Source organism: Cavia porcellus, unplaced genomic scaffold (genome assembly GCF_034190915.1).
Source record: "Cavia porcellus strain 051 isolate PalLab524CR breed Dunkin Hartley unplaced genomic scaffold, mCavPor4.1 scaffold_31, whole genome shotgun sequence".
Taxonomy (NCBI): domain Eukaryota; kingdom Metazoa; phylum Chordata; class Mammalia; order Rodentia; family Caviidae; genus Cavia; species Cavia porcellus.
In genome coordinates, this window is record NW_026947514.1 from 26,520,349 (window position 1) to 26,547,529 (window position 27,181).

At 38.2% G+C, this 27,181-nt stretch overlaps 1 protein-coding gene across 10 annotated transcripts in view; it reads right to left on the reverse strand.

The window, feature by feature from the left end:
- Ttll5 (tubulin tyrosine ligase like 5) overlaps positions 1–27,181 on the reverse strand; it is a 273,386-nt gene that overhangs the window by 169,513 nt on the left and 76,692 nt on the right. For all 10 annotated transcript variants that reach the window (XR_010044946.1, XM_063241307.1, XM_013155221.3 and 7 more), the window contains exons 13-17: positions 20,595–20,676; positions 18,628–18,689; positions 17,469–17,563; positions 8,501–8,614; positions 8,183–8,274 (exon numbers count right to left, since the gene is read on the reverse strand). Coding sequence is in view for 9 of the 10 variants with exons in the window: in XM_063241307.1 (XP_063097377.1) it covers positions 8,183–8,274; positions 8,501–8,614; positions 17,469–17,563; positions 18,628–18,689; positions 20,595–20,676 (445 nt within the window). In the remaining variant the exon portion in view is untranslated. The remainder of the gene's footprint in view (positions 1–8,182; positions 8,275–8,500; positions 8,615–17,468; positions 17,564–18,627; positions 18,690–20,594; positions 20,677–27,181) is intronic.

Sequence of the window (27,181 nt, forward strand, 5' to 3'; positions counted from 1 at the left end):
TGCCTCTTCTAGGAAAGCTGCATGATGCAATTCACCACTAGAACACACCCAGGAGACACTTAGCAAAATATTTTATAGCACAGTTGTGCTTAAGAGCAAAGACCAGAAAGAAGGCAGATGCCTATCAGCAGGAGAATGAAAAACTAACATCAGTATAAACACATAGCAAAGTACAGTAAAGCACTGAGGAAGAATGAGTTGTAAGTGCACGTAACAACATGAATCTTAGTAACATAATACTTAATGAAAAAAGCAAGAGTAGGTAGAACATGCCATTTGTTCAAAAAAAAAAAGGTCAAAAGCAATTAAAACTAAACAAGAAAATTCTGCTTCTACACATGAAAGGATAACTGTTACAAGACCTACCCTCTTGGTATAAATGTAAAGAAAGGGTGCAAGTCTTACAACTGTTTTCAGACATTAAACAATTGGCAGCGTGAACTGCGACCCCTGATGAAGAAAATATATGAGGCATGCTCCTACTGCTGCTTGGCCTTTCTGTAATTTCCAGACTATGCAGGAAAGGGGGAGTTCAAGTAGAGCACAACAATATGTGAGCTGAGATGACAGAAATCACAGTACTGTCAGTCGTGGTGGTGCATGCCTCTAAGCCCAGTAGTTGGAGGTTGAGGCAAGAGGTATGCCCATGAATTCCAGGTTGGCCTGGACTACACAGTGAGTTCAAAGCCAGCCAGGCCTACATAGTAAGACCCTGTCTCAAAAAGCAAAACAAAACAAAGACAAAGAAAGAAATCAAAGTTCTAAGAAACGGAATTTCCAGGGCAATGCATAAGTGAGACGGAAACTACGTAAGAGGCAATAAAGAAACCATCACAAGGAGCCCCTGGGGTCTCGGGGCAAATACCATTCTCCCAGGTACTGAGTAAAAGTCTAGCCGAGCAAAGAGCAACTGTCAGAATAAACAATGATTAAGAGCAAAGTGCAGGCAAAATAATTTCTAGAGTTCAGGACAGCAAACTGAGACTCAATAGCCAGAATGGAGAAATCTTCTTGAACATGAGGTCATTTAATAGACATCCCACAAGAATCTCTAGTGGTGGAACTATCCTAGACCTACAAATAACTTTAAATAAACCACAACAATGCTTTGAAAATTAGCAGGGTTTTATAAAAGCAATAAAATCCAAATTCTCAATATGTAACATTTACAATGTCTAGTAGTCAATTAAAAAATTAATGTACATGTGAGGAAATAGGAAAAATGTGACCCATAGACAAAAGCAACTATAAATACTATATGTATGAAATCTAAAAAAAAAGACAATAATCAAAAATGAACAATGGAAGCAAAAATAAACAGCTGAAAATTCTACTGATGAGAACTAAAATATCTTAAAAGAAAATTTCACTATAATTAAAAGAGGATTAGGCATTGCAGACAAAATAATGATTGATTTTAAGACATATAAAAACAAAATTATTCAAAATGAATGGGGGGGGGAGAGTCAAGAAATATGAAAACAACTTGACTTGTGGTAAAAAAAAAAAAAAAAACCCAACTTAAGGTGCAAACAGAACCCCAAAAGAAGAAAAGAAAAAACTAGGAAAGAAGTTTGACAAAATAATGGCCCCAAATTCTCCAAATTTGATGGTAATTGTATATAAATCCAAGAAGCTCAATGAATCTCAAAAAGAAGAAATATGAAAATAACCACGGCACATCGTGATCAAACTTGAAAATCAGTCCTAAATAGATAATCAGAGCAGGAAAAAAAATACATTATGCATAAAAGAACAAGGATTAAGAATTGCTATAGATTCTTCTAAGAAAGGTACAAACCGGAAGATGACAGGGAGGATACTTTTAAAGAACCTGGAAAAAAGTGCCAACCTAGAAGTCATAACTAGTCAAAAAAAATTCAAACATGAAAATAAAGTCTTGTTGGATGTGGTGGCACACACCTGTTATCCCAGAACTTGGGAGGCTGAGGGCAGGAGGATCACCGTGAGTTCGAGGCCACCCTGGGCTACATAGTGAGTTCAAGGCCAGCCTGAACTACATAGCAAGACCCTGTCTCAAAGAAAGAAAAAGAAAATGACATTATGATAAATAAAAAGTGTATACTGTCAACCTAGAGCAGTATCCCTAAAAAAAGTAAAACAAAACAAAACAAAACCCACATACACACAAGAGAAATTACTTCAAAGACAGTGGGAAAATTTTTTTTAAAAGAACAAAAATGTAACAAATAGAAAACAAATAGTAATATGGCATAGAAATCTTGTTGCAAGAAGAATTACATTAAATGTAAATGCACTATATATTCCCATTAAAAATCTGGACCATATGGTATGAAAAACCTACCACAACTACAATACACACAGGAAAAGGTAAAATGAGGAAAAGACATATGCTGCAAATACATACAACAGAAAAAGATGCTTTCAAAAAACTTTATTTACACCTCTAGGAGCTAGAAAAACAACAAATGACTCAGAATTAGTAGAAGAAAGAAAATAATACAGATTAAAGCAGAAATAAATGAAACAGATATTTAAACCAATATACAAGATAAATGAAATGAAGAATCGTTTTTTTTGGAAAAAAAGTCAATGAACCTTTAGCTACAGAAATGAAGAAAAAAGAGAAGAGTATAATATACAAAATTAGAGATGAAAAAAGCGACATTACAACTAATAATAAAGAAATTCAAAAGATCATAAAAGACAACTAGGAACAACACCTGACAATAAACTGGATAATCTAGAAGAAGTAAATTCCTAGACACATATAACTTACCAAGACTGAATTATGAATAAAGAGAAAATCTAAACATCTAAAAACAAACCAACAAACATCTAAAGTCACACTGGAAGCTGAAAGCTTTTTCTTCAACACAGGGATGCCCATTTTTGCAACTTCTGTTGAACAAGTTACAGGAAGTTGTACCTAATCACAGTAATCAGGTGAGATAAAGAAATAAAGGCATCAAAATTGTAAAGGAAGAGGTTAAACTGCCCTTGTTTGCAAATGATGTGCTCCTCAATATAGAAATCCCTACAGACTACATTAAAAACTGTTAGATATAAACAAATTTAGGGCTGGGGATTTAGCTCAGCAGCATTAAGCGCCTGCCTGGCAAGTGTAAGGTCGTGAGTTCGACCCCGAGTACCGCCAAAAAAAAAAAAAAAAAATTTAGTAAAGTTGCTGTATATAAAATCTACATACAAAAATCAGTAATATTTGATAAACTATAATGAATTAGCTAAAAAAAAAGAAATCAAGAAAACAATTCCAATTAAAATAAATACCAAAAAAAAACCCAGGAATATATTTCACAAGGAAGGTAAAAGATCTCTAAATTGAAAACTCTGTAACTTTGATTAAAAAAAATAGAAAACACAAATAAATGGAAAGATCATTAGAAGAACATGATTAAAATGTACATACTACTCAAGGCAACCTATATGTTCAATAAAATCTATATCAAAATATCAATAACAATTTTTAAGAAACAGAAAACACACTATAAAATCGGTATGTACAAAAGATCCTTAATTGCCAAAGCCATCTAGAGCAAATGGTATGAACTGAGACATCACACTATTTGACTTCAAAATACACAACTTTTTTTTATATTTTTTTGTCTTTTTCATAACAAGACACAGATTAGTGGGACAAAATACCTCTGAAATAATCCACGTGTTTGTAGCGAACTAAGTTTCAACTAAGGGGCCCAAATACACAGTGAGGAATGGATGGACGGTCACTTCAGTAAGTGGTGCTATATGAACTGATACCAATATACAGAAGAATGAAATGAGACCCTAATCTCTCACATATACAAAAAAGCAATCAACTTAAGGGCCAGGTATGTATGTACCTATAATCCTAGCACTTGGAAGACTGAGACAGGGGGATCGTGAGTCAGACTTTGCCTCAAAAACTAAAAAATAATGGGCCAGGAATTTAGTTCAGCAGCATAAGCCACTGTCCTGGCAACCATAAGGTCATGAGTTTGCTTCCCGGTACCCCCCTCCCAATCCTAAAAAACAAACAACAAAACTCAATTCAAAATGGATTAAAGATTTAAATATACAATTTTTAAAATTTTTTCCTGAAGTTAAAAAAAGACTTAATTGTAGGACCTCAAAGAGTGACAATTATTAGAGAAAAACACAGGGGGAAAATATTCATAACCTTGTTCTGGGCAATGACTTCTTTTGGGAATGACTTCAAATGGAAATCACTGAAATTACAACAAACTAAAAAGCTTCTGCATAGCAAAGGAAACAACAGAGATGACCTACAGCATCAGAAAGAATATTTTCAAACTGATAAGGAGGTAATATCTAAAATACATAAGGACCTCAACATTATGTTACAAATAATTCAACAGTAAGAATCAATCCTATTTAAAAACAACCAAAAGACCTTAGAGATTTCTCAAAAGAACACACAAACGCCCAAAAGATAAAGAAAACATTCTCAACATCACTAATTATCAGGGAAATGTGAATTAGAACCACACTGAGATATCATCTCATGCCTCTTAGATGGTTATTACCACGAAGACGAAAGATGAGCTGGGAGTGTGGCCCCTAAGGCAAGTGTACAGCACAGTATGCATGAGGCCTTGGGTTTGATCCTCAGCATCAAAACCAGAAAGACAATAGATAACAAGTACTGGGACAGAGGCGGAGAAAAGAAAATCCTTAACCCTGTTGATGGGAATGTAAATTAGTAAAGCATTTATGGAGAAACAGAAAAAGTCCCTCAAAACAGAACTACCGTGCGATTCTGTAATCCCATACTGGTACCCATCCAAAGGAAATGAAATCAGCATGCAGAAGAACCATCTGCACGCCCATGTGTATTGCAGCTCTGTTCACAGCAGCAGCATCCTGAATCCACCGAAGTGTCTGCCGACAAAGCAATGGATTATGCGGTACTGAGGTAGGACTGAAGGAAAAAAGGCAGAAAGGGGACAAGGGAAGCTCTAACTACAAAGTGTGCTTTTAAGAAGACTTCCGGGACACGGTGGAAGCTACCCAAGGCTATCCGTGGGGAGCATTCCTTTGATTAAATTTAGGCTCCTTTCCTTCCTGACCCAGCTGACCATCTGTGGCTAGTATGTCCATAAATGGACTTAGTTGAGGAAGTAAAGAGCAGGAACTTGACACCTTTTAAGATAAAGGAACAAATTGAGAGAATTCCAAGAATGCCTGAAGAGTAAGTTTAAGAGATCTACTATACATCCCAAAATATAAGAAAAAAAAAAAGAACTGGCTCATACCTACAAAACGAGCAGTACCCTTCTGAGGGGGGGCCCTCTTTCCGCGGGGTTTCCACCCTTTGAGAGAAGCATAAATGCTCGCAGGTCCAGGAAGTAATGTGCTTTTTTCTCATGTAGGCCTGCACTCTGTTTCTTTGAGTATATAGTTTTAACTTTCTGCCTATAAATCCCTTTATGCCTCTTACTAATGTGTCCTGAAAATTCCTGTCCTGTGATGAAAGTCAGTGAACCTACAAACTTATTTTACAGGTAGGGTGGTTTAGATCTCTTATCTCTGCTTCAGGAACCACCTTGGATCCTGTCCAGTGCTCTGCAGATACATAATGGAACTGTTCCATCACAAAAAGGACAAAATCTTGCCATTTGCAGCAAGAAGAAAGAACGCAGAGATAGGTATATTAAATGGGCTAAGCTGGGCACACAGAGATAAATACTACACGATTTTACTCACATGTGGAAGAAAAACTTGGCGTCACAGAAGTAGGGTGAACCGAGGAGGAAGGGATGGGGAGCTGCAGTTCAAAGGATATGTAGCCTAATCACAGGTTGGCAGAGGAATGTTAGAGAAATCTATTATACAGCATGGTGAAGACAGTTAATGACAATATGTTGTAGTCTTGAAAAAATGCAAAAAATTTTAAGTGCTTTCACCACAAAAATGGTAACTATGTGAGGTAAGGTAAGGTATTTGTCGATCAGCTAAATTTAAGCAACGTTTAACCATTCCATGATGAACATATATTTTAAAACACCATTTGTACATGACAAATATGTAAAATTTTATCCATTATTAAAAAATTTTAAAGGTCAAATAATGGAAAAATTGCACCTTGCCAACGTTTGTCATAAAAAAGCTGAAGTAGTATATTAACAAAAGCTAAGCAGGCTTCAGAACAAGGAATATTAGGGATAAACATTTCTTAACAATAAGGAAATTAATTTATCAAGACCATCTAACAAGTCTAATGTATATGTACCTAATAATTTCAAAATAAATAAAAAAGCTAAACTGATAAAACCAAAGAGATTTGTAAGCTCGCCAATTATAATTAAAGATTTCAATACTAATCTCTAAATAATTAATAAAATTAGTAAAGTATTCTGAGCCATATAATAAATCTTAATACATTAAAAATACACAATTTATACCAAATATATTCTCTGACCTCAACAGAAATAAACTGGAAATTAGTAACAAGAAGATCTCTGGGGAAACTCCAAACATTTGAAAACTAAACAATATCCTTCTAAATAACCCATAGGCCAAAAAGAAAATCAACATAGAAATCAGTATTTTACATGGAAAAATAGCAAAAACACAATGATCAAAACTGGTATGTCACTAAGAACTCTGAAAATTTATACATTAAATATTTGTTCAAAACAATTGTAAGCCTGCTAGAAAAGCTAAAATTACAAAACTTTCAGAAAAAACAGTAAAAGCATTACAAAGTTAAAGATGGTAAGGACTGCTTAGAAAATACTAAATTCCTAAACCTTAATAAAAGCTACTGGTAGAAAAATGAAAAAGGTAGCCATAGACTTGGAGAAACATTCCATATCTGAGAAAGGACCTAGATCAAAAGCATCAAAGTTTCTTAACCACAATAACAAAATGGTAAAAATGTCAGCTATATGTGAACAGATGCTCAGTATCATTATTCCTTAGAGAAAAGCAAGAACTGCAGAGATCCGCTAAACTGGCCAAGGTTTAAAAAGCATAGCAATACTAAGTGTCGGCAAGGATGGGAACTACCTGAAGGTCTCTTAACACTGGTAAAAACGTGGAACAATGCTAACACCAGACGCCCTTCTACTCCTAGCTATGTACACCAGAGAAACACCAGAAAAATGAAGTCACAAAACACACACAGGAAACTGTCAATGAATGTGTTCACGGTGGCTTTCTTTACAACAGCTAAACACCAGACACAACCCAAGTGATCCACACAGGTAAGTGGATTAAACAAATTAAGGAATAACTGTTTCACGCAGCATCACAAATAAATGTCAGAGTACTATGCCAGCCAAGTTAAAACAAAGCGCTTTTTAAAAAACAAACAAACAAACAATACCAAACAAAAGAGACAAAAGAATCCAAGCACAAGGCTGAGGGTACAGTTCAGTAGTAGAGAACTTGCCTAGCATGCTCCAGGTGCTGTGTTTGATCCCAAAAGCACCAAAATTTAAAAACAAACAAACAAAAAATCCTATATACGAAAGAGGATGCACTAGATGACTCCGTTTACATGAAATTCTAGAAACACTGCACCAACAGCGGGGTCTGGGGCCATGGCAGGAACTGCCCATGAAGGCACACAAAGGGATTTATGAAGACAGAATACACTATAATTGACTGTGTTAGAGGGAGTAGTTATAGTGGTGCTTATATCTGTCAAAATCACCATCAAAATGTGCACTATCAAAATGTCCATCTAAACTGGGTGTGGTGGTGCAGAGCTGGGGTCCCAGCATTTGGGAGGCTGAGGCAGGAGTTCCAGGCCAGCCTGAAGTATATGAGACCCTGTCCCAAAAAACAAAAACAAAATGTAACTTCAAATGGATACATTTTAGTGCATATAAGGAGATCACAGTGATGATCAATAATAAACAATGTATTGCTTAGGTATAGATATTAAAAAAAAGTTCAAATCAAGGAAATAATAAGGACATAATATGGGACTATTCCAACCCTGGGTTGAGGGGCTGAGCTAGGAAAGAGAGAGGTTACTAAAAGGGGTTAGGAGTGGCAAAGATGAGCCAAACTAAACTTGTTTTTAAAAAGGAAGGTATGGGTCACATGTTGATGGCCTAGTTCTTGGGTTGGGTAATATAAACAAAACAGAAAGGCACCTCATGGGAGCAACCCGAGTGTTTCATGAACCTTAAGTATTGACTGAAAAAAAAAAAGGTAGTCACCTCACCCATAAATTTCCCATGTCTCCGATGTAGGAAATATGCGAATAAATCCGCCTCTCCGATCATTCTCTTCCTTCACCCTCCGTAAAACTTTGATCTACATGGAGGAAGAGACAATGAGTACCTCTTTAGAAAACTGAAATCCATGTGGCTACAGGACAGGAAGAGACTAAAGCATGAGGAGGAAGAGTTCGTTCCATGTAAGATTGTTTTCTGAGAACCTTCTCCGCTCCTGAACATCTCTTCGCAGTGTAAGAGTTGGTCGTGAATATTACCCACTTTTCCCGAGCCCTGTTAGCAGGGTCTGCAGCAGTAACCGTTACCTCCTCCATGGACAGACCGAGCACTGAGCCGCCCAGCTTCCCCGACATCTTCTCCCGGGCCGAGCCCACCAGGTTCTTCATCTCCGCATCACTGGCCGAGAGCGGGCGGGATCGCTGGGGGGTGGAAGAAGAGCACATTAAAACCACAAGCATTCACTCCCTCAGCATTAGTATCTTTTCTAACAAGTGCAAGCGCAAGCCTACAGTCCGATTTCTATAATTAATCTCTTAGCTTGAAACCCTGGGCAGCAGGTGAAACCAGTAAATTTAAAGGCAAGAAGAGAAAACAGCACAGGGAAAAACACTATGTGTGAGAGAGAAAAACACGGGGGAAAAAATGATGTCCAGATGTTTCCCTATGTTAGCATTTGCTCCTAACCTTGGTTTGAAAGAACATGCACTATTTGAAGGATATGGGGAAAAAATGTGAAAATAACTTCACAGAAAAGTAAATGCGCACTTATTACTGTAACTAGGGAAGACACGATGGACCTAAGACACAAAACCAAGAAAAACCTTTTATGCCAAAGATGAAAAAAGCTGGGCTGTCAGCTGTTTTAGAACTTGACGGGAGAAGAGTGATTTAAAGGCAACTACTGTCGCACAGAAGAAAGCTGTGACAAGGGCCACACCGTGGGACACATTGGGATTGCTAAAAGAAGGCTAGCTGCCCTCGGTGTCCCAGTGGGGGCCACAGGGCCAGGATCATCATGGTCCCCACAGATGAGCTGGACTACTGCAGCCACCAAATGATACCGAACACAATCTGAGACAAAAGCTTTAAGAGATTTTGATGTTATGAAAAGAACAGAAAGGCAGTGAAAAAGTCAGAAGCAGCATATGTACCACTACTGAAACAGATGAATGACTGATGAAATCAGGATCTACCTACCAAGTAGAGAAAAATGAGGAAGGAAAAAGGAGAAGGGGACGTAAAAAGAATTAACATGTGCCATGTAAATGTACCATTCCATCGTGATGAATGGAACCATTACGCACGGCAGGCTGAGCGTGGTGGTGCTCACCTGTAATCCAGCACTCAGGGGCCATGAGGCAGGAGGATCACTGCCAGGTTCAAGGTCAGCCTGAGATACACAGTGAGTTCAAACCCAGCCTGAACGCTGTCTCAAAAACAAAAACAAAAACAAAGCAAAACACTGCACACATGCACGAATAAAAACTTAAATTTAAAAGAAAAAAAAAGAGAAATAATCGAAAAACTGTGGGTACAAACTGTTTCTCTAGCTTCCTAGAAGAAATTTCAACCAGAGAGAAGCAACTATTCCACTGTTAGAAGCTACTACTGCCTTTTTCTCTATGCTTAGACCAACTGTGAACACGCTGTCTCTCCTAAATTTGCATTTTAAAGCTGTCATTCCCCCTGTGATGGCCTCTGGGAGGACATTAAGATTCCATGTAGTCAGGAGTTGGGGCTAGGTCTAACAGGATTAGCACCAGAGCTCATGCTTTTCCCACATGCTCAGCTCCCTGGATGTGAGCACTCAGTGAGATGGCAGCCCGCCAGGCAAGATGAGGTCTACCTGGCTGGACGCGTCATCTTGGACATTTCCAGCCTCCAGAGCTGTAGGAAATTAAAGTTGTTTTTTAAGCCACCTAGTCAATGCTATATTGTTATGACAGTCTATATAGACTAACATACTGTGTACACAAGTCACAAATGATTTCACCTGTGGACACAAGGAACACCAATACATACTCCTTTTCAAAGCTAGCATGGGAGTTAAAAAAATTAAATGTTCTGATAGTCAACCCCATGATGAGATAACTGCATTTAAAAACCTAGGAAATAACAGATATAAGCAACATGGGAAAAGTAGGTACTTTTTATCATTCAGCTCCTTACTGTAGTATATTCAACAGCTAGAGCAGTACTTGGCATGAGGTAGATCAATAAATATTTGTTGAACAAATAAATGAATGAATGTGCTGACACACAGATTAATCACGTTTAGAATTATAACTTGTAGAAAGATTTTTGGAGACATTTTAATTCCCTTCAATCTCTGGGAATATAGTAAAGAGCAAGTGTTGGAACGAAAGGGTAAATACAAGGGAAGTCTGAAGATTTAGGAAGAAAACCAACATAAGTAATATAATCATTTTTAAAAACCCTTTAATATATGATTATATTTGGAGTTTAGTTTTGAAATGCCAAAATAAGTGGATAGTTTGAGGTTTTTTTCTCACAATCACACATTACTTGTTTGTAAAAAAAAAAAAACAAAACAAAAAAAAACAACTTCTCTAGTTCACATGAGAGAGCAGGGCCTGATCACAAAGCTACATAAAACCACTGGCAATGAATCATCTGAAGTCAAGCAACCTTCTTACCTGCTGCTATTTAAGGGTACTTTTTAAGATCAAGTCAAATTATGTAAGAAGACAGACAAGTATTCATTTAACAATACAATAAAGTTTTTTCTTTACGCATTTTATTTATTTATTTTGGTGGGGAAGGATGCTGGGAATTGAATTTAGGACCCCACACTTGCCAGGCAGGCGCTGAGGCACTGAGCTATATCCACGGCCCCAATACACATTTTAGAACAGAAAGAATGCTGTTTAAAAGTGTTGGTAACCTCAAATCTGTTAAAAGGTCAATACAAATATTTCACAACATAATCACTACCTATTAAAATAGTTTTAAGGGAATATAAGATTGCCTGTATAAGAACACAGGTCAACTCGCCATTAAACGACCCCTAATGAGTACTTCCAGTTTTGGATTTTTTTTTTTTTTTTTTTTTTTTTTGTCTTTTTCCTTTTTATCGGTACTAGGGATCGAACTCACAACTACCTGCTTGCAAGGCAGGCGCTTATGCCGCTGAGCTAAATCCCCAGCCCACTCTGAGTGGTTTCATACTCCAGCAGAGAAAGGAGAAATGGCTCCTCTGAACTTAAAGAGAACTAACTGCCACTGGCTGTGGAACACAGCGATTTAAACTGGAAGGGGCCCATGTAAATCCTAAGCGGCCAAATTACTGTCTAGGTAAAAATGTTGCCATGGAAAACGCATCAAAAGATACCAAATTATCATGAGTACAACTTAGGATTCAGAAAACTATCCAGAGTAGAAATGTTAAGTCTCTACCCGATATTTCTAAGGAAGAACTGAGAATGTGAAATTTTTAAGACAAAGGACCCTGTGTCTCCTCTCAAGCCAATAAGAAACATGTTGATCCACAAAAATTATCCCCCGTGTAAAGAAAGCTGCAAAGTACCAGTAATGAGAAGACCATGACACAGTGGAGATACTAGTAAAGGTGAGCGATCCTGTACCCGAGGGGCAGAAAATAAATTCATTTGACAGAGAAAAAAGATAAAAAATGAAAATCTTCAATGCCGTTTTATGTTAGGAATTCTCTATAAAACGCAAAGGTACTAGAAATTGCTCAATTTATAAGTCCTGTGTCTTTGTCATCTAAAAAGTAAAAGGTAAAATCAAGTTTAAAAAGCAAAATGAAGGGCCGGGGACTTAGTTCAGGGGCTCAAGCACTTGCCTAGTAAGCATAAGATTGTGAGTTCAGGCCTGGGGATTTAGCTCAGCGGCATAAATGTCTGCTTGGCAAGCGTGAGGTCATGAGTTCAATCCCTGGTACCAAAAAAAAAAAAAAAAAAAAAGCAAAATGAATTAATGCTACAAAATGAAAAAAAATAAAGGACCATTATCAATATATCTAGGTAGATACAAGCCAAAAATGGTTACTAAAAAGAAGGTTTAAATGTAATGATGTAAGTCCAGCACTCGGGAGGCTGAGGCAGGATAATCACTGCCAATTCGATGCCAGCCTAGGCTACATGGTGAGTTCAAGGCCAGCCTGAACTATGTAGAGAGATACCTCCCCATCCCTCAAAAAGTAATGATAACTTTTGAAACTGGAAAGATGAAAAAAGGAAGCAATTATATAGTAGGACTGTGTTACAATAAAAAAAGGTATGTCTGGAAATGTTTAATAAGAGATTAAAAATGGAATAAATGTCAGTCAGCAGGTCTGAGTCCTAACACAACAATGCATTTTTTTCAAACCTATCTTTTTGACTGCTTGAGCTTCTATCATTTTTTAATAGGAGAAAAACATTTTGTTATTAAGGGAACTGGCTTTAAAAACAAAAAAGACTTATCAAAACCACTTGCAGGTATGTCAGAAAATATGAGAATTGAGGAGATACCACAAAATTACAAAAAAAAATACTAAAACAAAAAGATCCACAAACATTTAGAGTTTAAGGAGCATGTAAAGAACAGTGATGTGGAGACTGCTTCATTTATTTTAAAACACGTATTAAGTTTGACTTTTAGAACCAAATCACAAAAAAGGGGGGCCTACAGCAGATACATCTGAAAAAATTTCATAAAATGCTTGCTCTATTTCCATTCAGGGGTTGATGCCATCATATAACGAACATAATACATAGACAAAAACTAAAAGATGTAACTGCAAGATAATATAAATGGTAGTGGATTAATTTTCAGGGTGAATAATAAGCATTATTTAGAATCTTCATTAATTAAGGAAGAAAAACTAAAACAGATGACAGCAAATGTGAAAAACATGACTATGGATGGATCAATATCAAAGTAACACACCGAAGACTGATCATGGGGAGAAAAAAGGAAAAGAAAAGAAACCTGTAGTATATCCATATAATATTCCCCAACATGTCTATAAATTGAATATACTATAAATATATACTAATAAAATTTAAAAATAGTAAGTTTATAGTCTAGTAGGAAAACAATGCAAACCTAGAAGCCTCACTGACCATAAAGAAAGCAGCAAAATAATAAAAAGTATCCTGACTGTGAAAAAAGAATAAAGAGAGAGAACCACAGGACTCAAAAGTATGAAGGGTAAAACTTTCTGAGTGTAAACCAAGTATACAGAAATGCTCTACGTAGTTTATGCACGTTTTATTCTTTCCTTCTCCCCACAAATCAGTGCAATTGTGATCATCCCCACCTAGCAGATGTGGGAACCAACGCTCAGGGAGGAAAGGGGACCTGGCTGGGGTGGATCAGCTAAGTCCTGGCAGAGCGCAAATCTGAATCCAAACCTATCTGATTCTAAAATCCGTGTTCTTTCTATAACACACAATACAATTTGTAGGCGGTGGAAAATACAGACATCCAAGGGAAGAGAAAAATGTAGAGATAACGGATTCAAAAGGAAAACCCTAAAAGCAACCAAAAAAAAACCCAGACACAGAGAAAGAAATCCTGACATGGTCTAAACAGTCAGAGCAGAAGCTTTTTTTTTCTTATTCCTTAATTCTGATGAAACTGCTGTGGAGGGGAGTGCTTTGTTAACAGAAAGAGACAAAGTAGAAAACTACAAAGAACAATAAGATTTAAAGAATTTAACAGGTGTGAAGATAGGCTTTGCATCATGCAGGCGGTATTCAGATACATAATGACTAAAGAGACATCTTGCTCTCTGCGAATGGCTACTGCCATTTCCTGCAATCCAAGCAATGCAGCTCGATGCAATGGTACTAAAATACAGAGAAAGTTGAGCTAGTGGCTCACACCTGTAATCCTAGCACTTAGGAGGCTGAGGCAGCAAGATGCCTGCCAGTTTGAGGCCAGCCATGGCTACATAGTGAGTTCAAGGCCAGCCCGAACAACATACCGAGACCCTGTCGCAAAAACAAAAACAAAAATAGGAAATTAAGATTAGAATTATATATCAGAAACACTTTGATATCAAATTCAGAAAGCTATCAAATAGTATTATTAATGTTCTCCTTCAATAGATTACTTCACGAAATATTTAGAATGTAAACTCTCTGAAGTCAAAGCCCTGATTTTTGGGTTTTGTTTTGTTTTGCAATGGAGAGTAGCTGACACATTTAGGTACTTACTAAATATATAACACTACATATTGGTTTGAATTCTACTATCTTGATAAGCAAAATATCTATTGCAGAACCACATTAACCAGTTACCAAATATAAGATAAGGCATCCTGGAAGTCTTTTTTTATCATTTCTTAGATTCATGTAAACTCATATAAATCATTGTATCAGGAATACTAATTTAAAAAGTTACAATTCAAGCTTCCAAACTTACCAGAAGTTACATCAGAGTACAAATGCCAAAACAAATATACTAGTGCTAAATAACTAATAGTTGCAGTGACACATGTGTAAAAATATCTAGCAAAAAAGCCTCACTGTTAACCTATTGCTTCAAAAAGATTTTTAAAAACAAAAAAGATCTGCATGGAAGGAAGTGACAATCTCAAATACTCCTTAAGAGAAAAGAACAGGAAGGGAGCAAATGGTGATCATTCAGACAGAAACATCTTTTTTCAGACAAAATTTTTTGTTGTTGTTTTGTTTTCTGAGACAGGGTCTCACTATGTAATATAAGCTGGCCCTGAGCTCACTATACAGCCCAAACTGGCCTCAAATTTGTGGCAATCCTCCTGCCTTAGCCTCCCAAGTACTGGGATTACAAATGTGCACCACTATGCCCTAAAGACGAAGATTTTTAAAGCCAGCATCTGAGACACTAACTATGGAAGGTTTTTAAGATTCAACCTGAAATCGCTAGATGTGTGTATATGTATATATATTTATATGAAATGTCATCTGTTAAGACACCCAAATACAACCCAAAATCCAATATAAAAAATTTTTAATATTAAGTTGCCAACAATAGAATGTGAACTGTAGTATTTGCTTCCTAGAAGAGTTTGGTCAAGGCGATAAATAGGCATGTAGGCCCTCTTTATCATTTAAATCCAGCCTCCATCACAACATAATCACTGTCAGAAAAAGAAGACTCCTAAGTTTCAGCATCCTACACTTTCACACTCAGTAACCAAAAACACTTCTATGTAATTCTTTTCACTTATTCTATGTTACTAAATTGTATGAAAAGCAGGTACATAAAATATGTACTGTGAAAGGCTAAAGCTAAATTAAAAAATTTAATTCTTAAATTAAAGAAAAGATCTAAATAAAATCTCCAAATGATCCAGAATATATCTGCTTGGTGTTTAATAACTGAAAGTGCAGATCTAAGACACTATAAAGGATAGAAAAAGTGGAATAAAGGCTTATTACGTCTACATTTTCCATTTCCTACAAGCATGATATGAAAAGGGAAAAAAAATCATCTCCAAGTACACACCAATACTTCATGTATTGGAAGTTGAGAGCAGTTCTTTTTCACATTACTCCTTCTTACACAGTTTGTGCTTCAAACCTTCAGCACTAAGCACAATGACAAGCAAGCCAAAAAAGGATCCATTAATCTAAAAATGATCTACAGCTGTCCCTAGAGTGAAACCTGGCAGAAACAATGTCAGAACTGCACAGAAACATTCACAATCCTCTATGTCTAATTTTGCAGTTTTTGCCATGATGCTGCAGGAACAATCTGCAAAGAAAGGTGATCACATAAATTAAACTTTTCTAGTACACTTAGGTTAATTCTCTACTTTTTCTTTTTAAAAATTAAAAGAAGCCCTTTGATCGGTGGTGATGTGCGGATCAAGCACTATTCTGTTGCATGGTTTTATTTCTAATCCAAGACAATCCCTCTTATAATACTGTACACCCTGTTCCACATCACAACACAAATGAGGGAAGCATTCCAGAGTAGGGATCACAGATAGGCAGCTCACAAACTAAATGTAGCTGAAAGACATGTTACAGTTGGCCTGCAAAGTTGTTGTCGCTTTTTTTTTTTTCATGAATTGGTTGCCAGTATTTCAAAGTAAGATTTCTGATTTCTCAGCATCCTTGGCCCACACCTATGCAGTGATCAGCCTGAGCTGCCCCTTTTGCATGAGGCTCGCTCTTTTCCGCTGACCTCTGTCATCTCCCTCTGAGTTTACTCTGCTTTATCAGACCCACCCCCAGGTTCTCTGAGTCTGAAAACTCTGTTTTAATAAAAACAGCGTAAGAGTTTGGCAAATAGGAATAGCAGTACTCTAAATGAGACCAGCAAATAAGAGGAAGAAGTGGAATGGAAGAAAAGGGAAGAAGAGTAAAGGGCTGATGAGGAAGTAGAAGAGGGACAAAAGGAGAGAAGGAAAAAAGGAACAAGAGGGAAGGGAGAGGAAGAAGCCATTTCTGCCTTCAAAGAGTTTGCAGTCTAGTGTAGATGCACTAGATAATCTAAAAAGCAACAATCAATGAATACAGAATAAGCTAATATGAAACAAGTACGTAATGTGGAAATGAAAAGTAAAGGTCATTACAGAGCAGGAGAGATTTAATAAGGAAAGATCTCCAGAACCTCTGAGTAGGCGAAGTAATTAAACCAGACAGGTGGAAAGGACGAAGTCAGATCTTTTAAATAAGATATATTAAAGGCAAAGAAACAGAAGTGCAAACTAGCAGTCCCAAAATAAACAGGGAGGAAGCAGCATGGGATGGACAGATAGAAGCCTTAGCTGACTTTCCGTGCAGAGGGCAGAGAGACCAGAGTGGTGCGGGACCACAGGGTGGTTCTAATACGCACAAATTTCCTTAAGCATTTATATTATTTAGCCTCAATCATGCCTCAAGATCATTAAGATCTTTCTGAGGAGAATCACATGTAGAGAAGATACTACTTCAATGGAGCATCTTTATGAAATTCATCTGGAGATCAGAAAGAAGGCAGTCATGCCTCCCTCTCTGAGCTTTGTTTATGAGAATGTTAACTAAGGAAGGGAAATGTGAGTTTTCAAAAGGCAGAGAAAAGAAAAAGGAAGAGTAGCAAAAAAAAGACAGTAAGAAAAAAACAAACCAAAGGAGAAGTAAGCTTGCTGAGAACCACTGAGAACATGAGCTGTGAGCCACAAGTAACCATGAAGTACTTCTGTGCGCACGGATCCCTGGATTCTCAGGCCCTGAGTGCCCGCCTCCGCACCACTCAGCTTCTTCATTTATACCCACTACCGCTTCCCAGCAGGCCTGCTCTGGGCTCCCTGCTGCTGGATCTGCTTACCTGAGGTTTCTGGAAAGGGTTTCGCCTGGAAGACTCAAAGGTGGGATAAATTGGCCGTGTTGATGCTCGCTGGGCAGAATCTTGGCACACGAATCCTGAATGGGAAATGAACAACATTAAAACCTGTCATTTTGTAAGACATAAGCAAGTCTGGCTGCATCTTTACATGTACGAATTTGGTTTCATGATCATAAATATTACAGAGATTCATTCTCAAGATGATTACACTGGTAGATAAGTAGCTGAAATGTGATTTTAACTGAGAAAGATATGTAAATTTTTATAAATCCCAAATAAATGTACAAGTAATCAATTGAAAAGTATTAGTTATTAATAAAAACATGTTACTTTTAAAGTAGCTTCCTGGATGATGACTGAAAAATAAAATTTTTCCTGGGAGAATCCAACAAGTAAACAGTCTTATGCTGTTACACAATCTATTTCTGGAACTGCTGAAGGTGGTCTATTGGAAACTTTGAAAATGGGTTTTGTAAATTTCCTATGGCTTAAAAAAATGACTTCAGTTCATTTCACTTACTTCCTAAAAAGAAGTGGATTTCCATCCAAGAAGAAGAAAGTAGCTAAGTTTTATAGCATTTACTGGTGCATCAAGTACTAGTTCATCTCAAATATATTTTATAATGTCTTCTGAGAGAATGTTAAAAGCCAACAATAAATCTACTTCATATCCACCTGACTGCCCATCTCCATTTCAAAGTTTTGGCTTATCTACTTAAAATGGGATTTCTTCCTTGGGCAGCTCTGGATATAACTACTACAGAAGGGATCATGTTGAGACCAGTAGAGACTGTCTAGCAGAAATACAGCCAGTCTCCTCTGTAACAAGGCTTCTGTAGTGGGTTTCACTTTCCCAGCTCAGAGAAAAATATACTCTCTGCAGATCTTTGCTTAATTCTCTGCCTCGGCTCATAATTCCTGTGCCCCAGGTCTCAGCCTTAGTTGTGGTTCAACCTCAGGACAGAATGGAGCCAGGGGAAGTAGGAACATATAAACACTTCCCTGAAAATGTAATTTTTTGTACAAAACATTCAGCGTGACTTTGGAACTGCCAGTTGGCAATACCTATGGAGCCTGACAAAATGGACAGACGCTCTGGTTTGTTTTATATGAGTTCAGTTCAAAAAACACCACTACTCACCTACAACAGTGAACATATCTGAAATCATACTGGCTTTAATCTTTAGATCCAGAGGCGCATCACTGACAGAACAGAAAAAGAAAAGAACGCTTGACAATTCTGTAGGTTAACAGAGTAACTGCCTCCTAATGGGCCCCAATGTAGCAAGCTTTCCAAATGTCCACAACAAAGCAACACATAAAGCACATCAAATCCATAAAAAAAGAAAAAGAAACCTGGGCAAAAATACATGAAGTAAAAGCCTGGTTTTAAACACATAAGGCAGGCCTCCATAAGGCAGGCCCAGTATGAACACACTGATTCCCTAGGGGAAAGAGAATATTTTTATTCCACAAGGTCTTGTGCAATTTAAAGTTGGCAAAAATCAAGACTAGGGCTTCATTATCACTACAGATTTTAGAGGTTCAGACTTTCAGTATGTGCTTCTTGTGAGTGTGCCTGTCATCCAAACTATGTTTTACTGATGTAACTGCTGAGTCATTTTCACACCAAAGACAAGAAACTTTGGCCATCTTTGTCCTTCAAGTCTTCTGGGCTGGGTGTGTAGTTTAGTGGCAGAGCATTTGCCTAGCATGCTGGGGGCCCTGGATTCAATCTAACAGCATCGCAAAAACAAAATCAAACAAACAAAAACCACTGCTGATTAAGTCTTCACTTTGTGTTCTAAGTCAGTCATCTTAGGCTTACAAACGGTAAAAAGATACAAGCAAGCCACACTAAAATTTCAGGCGACGCAGCACGATCTCACAAGGAGACAGAAACAGCACAGAATGAAAGCAGGCAGCCTCTGTGCTGGCTTCAGTGTGGTCTTTCTCTTGAACCAGACTATCCTGGCTGCTGGATGTGATGCACCCTGGGGATCTCTGACACTGCTGAATATACTTTACTGAGCATCTGCAAAAGGCTGACCTGACGAAAGTATGGTGTAACATTGAAGGCATTTGCGATATCCAGCTTTACACCTTACTACTGAAATGAAGCCAAACTCCCACTCTACAAAGTAGTCAATCTGTCTTTATTTGATTACCTGTCGTTCTGCCAACATCTCTTATCGTTAAAAACTCAGCAGCTGGGTGGTCTGTGGCATGGATCTCTAGGGTTCTCTGTTTAGAGAGTATACAGCAAACAGAAATTCTGGCTGTAACTGTGGCTGTAAACAGAATCATCTCTCATATTGAAAAATACTATTTCATTCTTCTAAAAACCAGACTGCTTTTCCAAAGTTTTTTGCAGATTGCTTGAAGTTTTTAGATTTTAATCTTAGATGGACACCAGGACAAAAGGATCAGGCATTAGCCACAGTGCACTCCATCCAACTTCATCCCTTTAAAGTCCATAAGGACTGGGCTGGGGATTTAACTCAGTGTCATAAGCGCCTGCCTTGCAAGCATGCAGTCATGAGTTTGATCCCTGGTACTGATTTAAAAAAAAAAAAAAAAGTAAAGTCCATAAGGATTTTTAAATACATATAAAATTTTCGGAAAAAAAAACTCACGAGAAGGTGGGGAAGGGCATAATACCTTATTTATGTCTTTAGCCTTAATAGAAAACCTACAAAGTTATATTAAAGAAATAGTGGGAAGGGGCTGGGGATTTAGCTGAGTGGCACAAGTGCCTGCCTTGCAAGCAGGCAGTCTTGAGTTCAATCTCCGGTACCAGTAAAAACGAAAAAGACAAAAAAAAAAAAAAAAAAAAAAAAAGTGGGAATAAAAATGAATGCAAGAATCATCTCTTTAGAAGCCTGATCAACAGGCTTGAAATACACATTGCAAATGACTAAGAAGACAGGGACCTTGGTTGACATACAAACTTTGAAAACACACCATAAATCATCGAGATAAAAAAATCCAAGTCATCTGTAACAACTTGTATGTTCCAGTGTCATAAGAAATGCTCCTGCCCCTAAAAGAAGGTATTTCAGTGTCACTTGCAGGTTTGTCCTTTTCATGTTGACAGAACTGACTTACCAGGCCAAGGAAGGAGAGAGATTCACCTCCAACAACCAGGGCTTTAGAGTAGAATCTATGAGCACATCAAAGCCATATAATTCTGGAAACACAACACAACACATTAAGATCATATTCCACATCATGACAGCATAAAGATCTGGAAGTTTCTATCTAATTAAGTCCTATCAGAGGCTTAGAAATTTGCAGAGTATAAGCAGAAAGTAAAAGTGGAAGTGAAAACCTTTTAGGTTTAAAAAGAAAGTAATCATGTTCTAGGAATAACTTTAAAACAAAACTCCAAACTTCCAGTGTTATTCATCTACTCCACTGATGTTCCTGAGTTCTTAGACAGCAACCTGACTTTTAAAAAGTTAACTGGCATGCTGTACTTACATATAAAAAGAGCTGAGCAAAACAGTGAGGCATATTAATGTCAGTCCTCTTTGGGCTTGCTCAGGACTGCCTTCCACTACCACATTCACTATATTCTGAAAGTAGAGGGACCCACTGAAGGCACCTTTACAGGGTCCTGTTAAGGTGTGTGTCTGGGTGCTTTTTGGATGTAGGTGAATCTAGAGTTTGTGACTGATTCATTACGAGTGTGACTGCTATATCCACCCTTGGGTGTGTAGTGACATGCAATATAAGGCACAGAAAGAGTATTTGCTGGCTCTTCCCTTTCCGCTCTTTCTGCTTTTGCTGTCTTTGTCACCTTGAACTGTTGCCTGCTGCCATGTACCACCCTGCCTTGGAGCCAGCTGATTATGGACTGAAATCTCCACAAACTGTCAACTAAATAAACCCTTTCTTCCTTCATTCTGGGTGTTGGGTAACCAAGACAGATTCTTCTGTCCCCTTCCTTTACACCTAAGATCTTGTTTTTGCAACTCATGTCAAGAAGATACCTACATGTAAAATATATTTATTATTTTTCCCCTCTGACGGTTTCAATTTTCCTTTGAAGACAGAAAATAAAACATGTGGTCTACAGATAGAATATCAGAAAAGAGGAAGCCAGTGGTAGCAGAGCAGGACTGTGACAACCCACCTGCGCCACTTATGTTATTTAAGAAGAAAGGGAGCCAAAGGTCAAGTTTCCACGGCTTCTGAAATCTTTAATGATTTTCATCTACTTTCCCAACAATGGCAAAGGGCAAAGCAAGCCTTATTTTATTTAACAAATTCAGGGATGAGAGACTAACTTTGGAGTCCTTTATATTATTACTAATGAAATCCTCTCTACAAAGAAAATCACAGTGGGCAATAATTTCAGAAGTCCCATTCACCCCCAAACACCTGACCCTGTGCCATTAAATAAATCACTTACATTTCTTCTCGAAAAAAAAAACAAAAAAAACCAAAAAACACACTAGCTTCATTACTGTTTGATCAGAACTAACATCCACAGAACACAAAAATTTTTCTGAAACAAATGTCTTTCCCTTTTGAGTCAAATCCAACCTCCCTCATTACCTGGCAATCACTGAGTTTTGTTTTCCACCTTTCCCAGAAAGTCAAAGAAATGGAATTAATTTAGTTTGTGACTTTTAGTGTGGGTTCCTTCGCTCGGTGCTGTGCTTTTCAGACTTATCTATGTTGTTTCATATATAAATAATGTAGTTCATTCCTTTCTATGGCTGAGTAATATTCCACAATAGGGACACAACTATAATTTATGTGATCAGCAACTGCTGAATATTTGCATTGCTTCCAAGTTTTAGCCACTATGAACAAAGCTGCTATGAACATTTGTGTACAGGGATAGGAATGTGCATATGGTTTTGCCTATGCCATTTTCCTAGCGCCATCTCTCCCGACTCCAGAATGACCTTTCTACAAAAACAAAACAAAAACACAAAAAACTAACAGTTACAAAGTGACAGGCAGCGAACTGGTTTAGCAACGGAAACTAAATTTGTTCCTGGAAGATTTTAAATTGACCATTGCTAATAACATCATATAGTATTTTCTTTGTTGTAACTAAGTCATCTAGAGTTTTGGGTCAAACTACGATAAAAGGTAAAGAAATAAATAATAATCATATTGTGCTCCTACTCAGAAACCTTTAGTGAATGTTTCTATGAGATAAATTCAAACTGACTAGCCCTTTATAATCTGGCCCTAATCCACCTACATAACCTTATCTTCTGTACCCCCACTTCATGCCAGCTACAATTAGTCACACTGCTTACCATTTCAAAAACGTCACATCTGGTCATGATATTTACTTTGCATATCACATGTTCTTTTCAGAATTGCCTTTTCCTGGCTGCCCCGGGAGAATCTGGTAACTCTTGTCTTCCCAGAGTATGAGAGTCACTATGTTTGTGCTGCCGTTTATCATTTTATCCCTCTCCTACCCATCCTTTAAAGGCAAGGACCATGTGTCATCTGTCATTATACACCAAGTAGCCTTCTCCACAACTAACACATGGAAAACAAAGAGGAAACATTAGATAAAACAGGTTAGCAAAAAGCAACACACAATTTTCAAAAAAAGACAAAGTAACCTGCAAAGAATTTAAAGATAAGTCATAGGAACTTCCCTCCAAAGTAGCCCTGACTCACATGACTTAACATATTCATAATAAAGTCAACAATCCATAAAAAAAAGAAAGAAAGAAAAAAACCTTCTCATTAAGAATTATAGAAGGACGAGAAATGTACTTCAGTGTTAGAGTACTTTCTTAGGACACACAGGGTCCTGGATTCAATTCCTAGTATCAAACACAGAAAAAAAGAATTTTACACAATGAAGGTTATTAAGGAAAAACCTGATAAAAGATGGCTTAGGAAAGGAGCAAAAAAGATTGTTTAAAGAAACAGTTTAATCAGGGCCTAAAAGATTATTAAGTATGTCACACCACTAATTTTGGAAATAATTCACTAACCTTTCACAGAAATAAAACCGCAAATGAAATGACAGTCCCCAAGGCAATGGAAAGTGCTGATATTAGCTGGTTCTCACTGTCATTGAAATCCTTTTGGAAATTTTTTTCACCTTGGCTTTGGATTTGAGTTTAAAAGCTAAGAGAAAAGTCTTTATAATGGGGTCCAGAAGGAGAAATTTTGGAAAAAATTAGACCAAGATCCCACAGGAAAATGTACTAAATAAAAGAAAAAGCCCCAAGTCAATCATTAACTAGCCCAGTAAATCAATATGGCATCTGGCTATCAGGTATAAAGGAAGACTTGAAAGGAGTATCTAGAACTAGGTACTGTTGACTAGGGCTGAAAGAGTGCCTTTTTTCAGGCCTGATCTGCTACAAAAGATGAAACAGTTTTCTCTGAGATCTAGTTACAGGACAGCAGAGAGAATCCAGGATATGAGGCATGCCAAAAGCGGCCGGACTCAACTTGGCTTTATGTGGGTGGAGAAAGAATCGGAGAGGCCTGGCTCCTAAACTTGGCATTGCTATTTACTGGCCTCATGACCTAGGACAACTTACTTCACCTCTCTAAATCCTTTCTCCTTGTCCATACAAAAAAGATTTTATGCTATATGACTGGTATTAAATACCAAAAATATTGCTGAAGACTGAAGGGAAAAAACAATGTTGGTTTGACAAACAGCAGATACTTCCCACAGAAATCTCTGCTACAGTGAACTTTCTTTTCAGCCTAAGCAGGAGCAAAGGATGAGCCAGGACAGGATACTATCTTCCGAAGTGAACACTTGGCCTTTCCTTACTTCTGCACTGGTGTGCTTCTCACCTCCTCTCATTCTACAGACTTTATGGACACCCCTTCCCTCAGAATGTCAGGGTACCCTGCGAAACCATCAGGAACAGAAGCAACAGAAACAGAGGGATGTCCCAACACGGCTAGTCTGAGCAAACGTGTCACCAATCTCAGCAAAACAAGGCCGAATTCATTAGTGCCATAAGTGGTCCCACAGCTGGTTCACATGATCCCATGCTACAGAGGACCAGATCATAGCTCATCACCACCTCAGTCATCATCACACACAAAAGATAAAACCGCTGTTGGCAGCAACATCTTTAGAGGACAGCTAACATCCTGTGGTTTTTGGCTGTTTTTCTTTAACTGGTCAAAAAGCTGTTCTCACAGTCATCTCCAGTGCCAATTTCCTCCGCTTATTTAAGAGTTGCTGCTGAAGCATATTCTTACACATGGCATCCCACTTTCACAATCTTGGGAGGCAGTAATAATTATACTGTCAAAAATCTGTTTTACCGGAGGAGGCATCAAAAATGATACAACTAAAGCTCGGTGATCAGGATGCTACGACTGCTAGAACTAAGCTTCTTAAATTCCACTTTTCAGGCCTCTTTCATCTGACCTCTTGCACTCACAAGGCTAAAGAACCTGAGAGAGGGATTAATTTCTCAAGGTCTCCATTTTTCATCTGGACGACTTATTTGCTAAGGTCCTCCCAGATGCACACTCCTGTGAAAAAGCACTAAACAACTAGGTTTCAGACAGTTTGTGAAGGCATCCAGGCCTATACATAAAACTGATGATACAATGCAGACATACACATGCGCGCACACACATACATGCACATATATATATGCATTATTCCATGTAAAATCTGGTTTGAGAGGAACAAACTGCTGATGGCAATGCAAAGCTCAGAGACTAACCTATGCCAGGCATTTGGCAGAAACTGAAAAAAAAGTTCAATGTGTAAATAAAGGTGTGAATGAAATAACTGAAGGGTCCTGACAACTGAGTTGGACATTACAGGTGGTAGGGCAGGAAAAGAAACCACAGAAGTCCTCAGATGGCGATGGAACGACCCTGGCAGAGACTCGTAAGGTGGAAGGTCAGCAACAATGACCAGAAGAATATTGGGAGCCCCATTCCTGAACCACTTGCTTCCCCTAAAATCACCAGTGCTCTGTTTAAACCAAAGTCTTCTGGGAAACTCTCAATTCCTGTTTACTCTAACACAAATGGGGAAAGAAAAAAAAGCTTGCTCCTTGTAACTTAAACCTCAAGGGAGGCGAAGAGTTAGAGGAGACAAAGAGAGTCACACAAATAGACTCACGTATACCGAATCACATCTGCCCAGCGGAGGCTAACGAAGCACACAAAATCCCAGGGCTGACAGGAAGTGGAATTAGAACCACAAAACCCAAGAAGACAGTCACAGCTTAAAAAACTCCAGATGCACTTGGCTGACTGAAACTGTACACAAGCAAGGAAGGAGAGGGAGACCCGTGCTGGTCCACGGACTACGGGGTGTTCCACTGCCATCAAGTTTGAGAAATTCTTAAGCTTTCAGGAGGCAATCAGGTGATAAAACAAGGTAGAAATGGAAACATTTAGAGAACCTTTCATGATTAACTCCCTAGAACAAAGATTCTCACAACAAGGGCTCTGAGAAATTTATTTGTTTGTTTTGTTTCATTTTCTGGAGACAGGGTCTTGTTATGTAAATTACGCTGGCCTTGAATTCACTGTGTAGCTCAGACTGGTCTCAAACTTGGTGGCAATCTTCCTGCCTCAGCCTCAGTGCTAGAATTAGAGAAGTGTGCTACCATACCTCATGGAAAAGTTTACTTTCATGTAAGAACCAAGTAGATGTAGAAAAGAAACATTATTTTAATTTAATGAGGTTTTAGAGTTCTGTTTTTGAACCCCCCCCCCCCGCTCTAACACACTGCAATAATTGTGAGAGTTCTAGGCCCTTACCGAACCAGGTCCACTTGGAAGCCTCCTACCAGCTCATCAAATGGCAATTAGAACTAGCATCAGTCATACATTTGGCAAACACTTCCAAACACTCTCTAAGAGTAAAGGATGCTGCTTGGTGCTGGGGGGTAAAGTCAATGGAGGACCTGTCACTGTCCTCCAGGAGCTTCTACTCTGGTAGGCTGCCAGATGACAAGCAGGGACTTGTGCAGAGTTAGGAGCAGAGAATGGGGTCTAGGTGGGGAGAAATCTAACCTTGAGCAGAGTTAGAAAGGAGATCACCAAAGAAGGGATACCTGGCTTCGTCTTGAAGAATATCAGAGACATATGAGGTAAACTAATACAAGAAAAAATAGTTTGGGCAAAAGGTTTGAAAAGGTCCTCGGGAGTCCAGGAAATGGTATAAGAAACGAAGTGAGGTGGAAAGGGGACACAGAAACTTAAGAAGACAAACCCAGAGACTACCAGCAAGCATGGTTATGAACAAGCATCATGCAACCACGGGAACTAGAATGCAACAAGCTGGCACAGCCAGGAGGAGACACAACAAGGTGCGGTGTGAGGCAAGGCTTCCCGGAGGAGGCCACGAGGAGCTGAGTCTGAGAAAAGAGGCAGGTGTGCGACAGGCGGGTCTCCACCCGAGCCACCGAAATCAGGCGCTGTCTGCGGCACGCAGCATGGCAAGCTTGGAGGCCGAGAGGGCAAACAGGAGTTCTATAAAAGTCATCTAGACTCAGATCGATCTTTAGAGGCCTTGAAGGTCACATTTCAGTTATATTATTTAAGCTTAGGGAGACACTTAAGGACCTCTGAAGACACAGATATCCATTTTAATTACCTCTGATAATATAACCTCCTTTTTTCCTGTGCAACTTTAGGTCCCAGTTTATCTACATCTTCCATGTAGAGTCTCAACAGTTCCCTTAATTTAGTGTTTCTTAAGC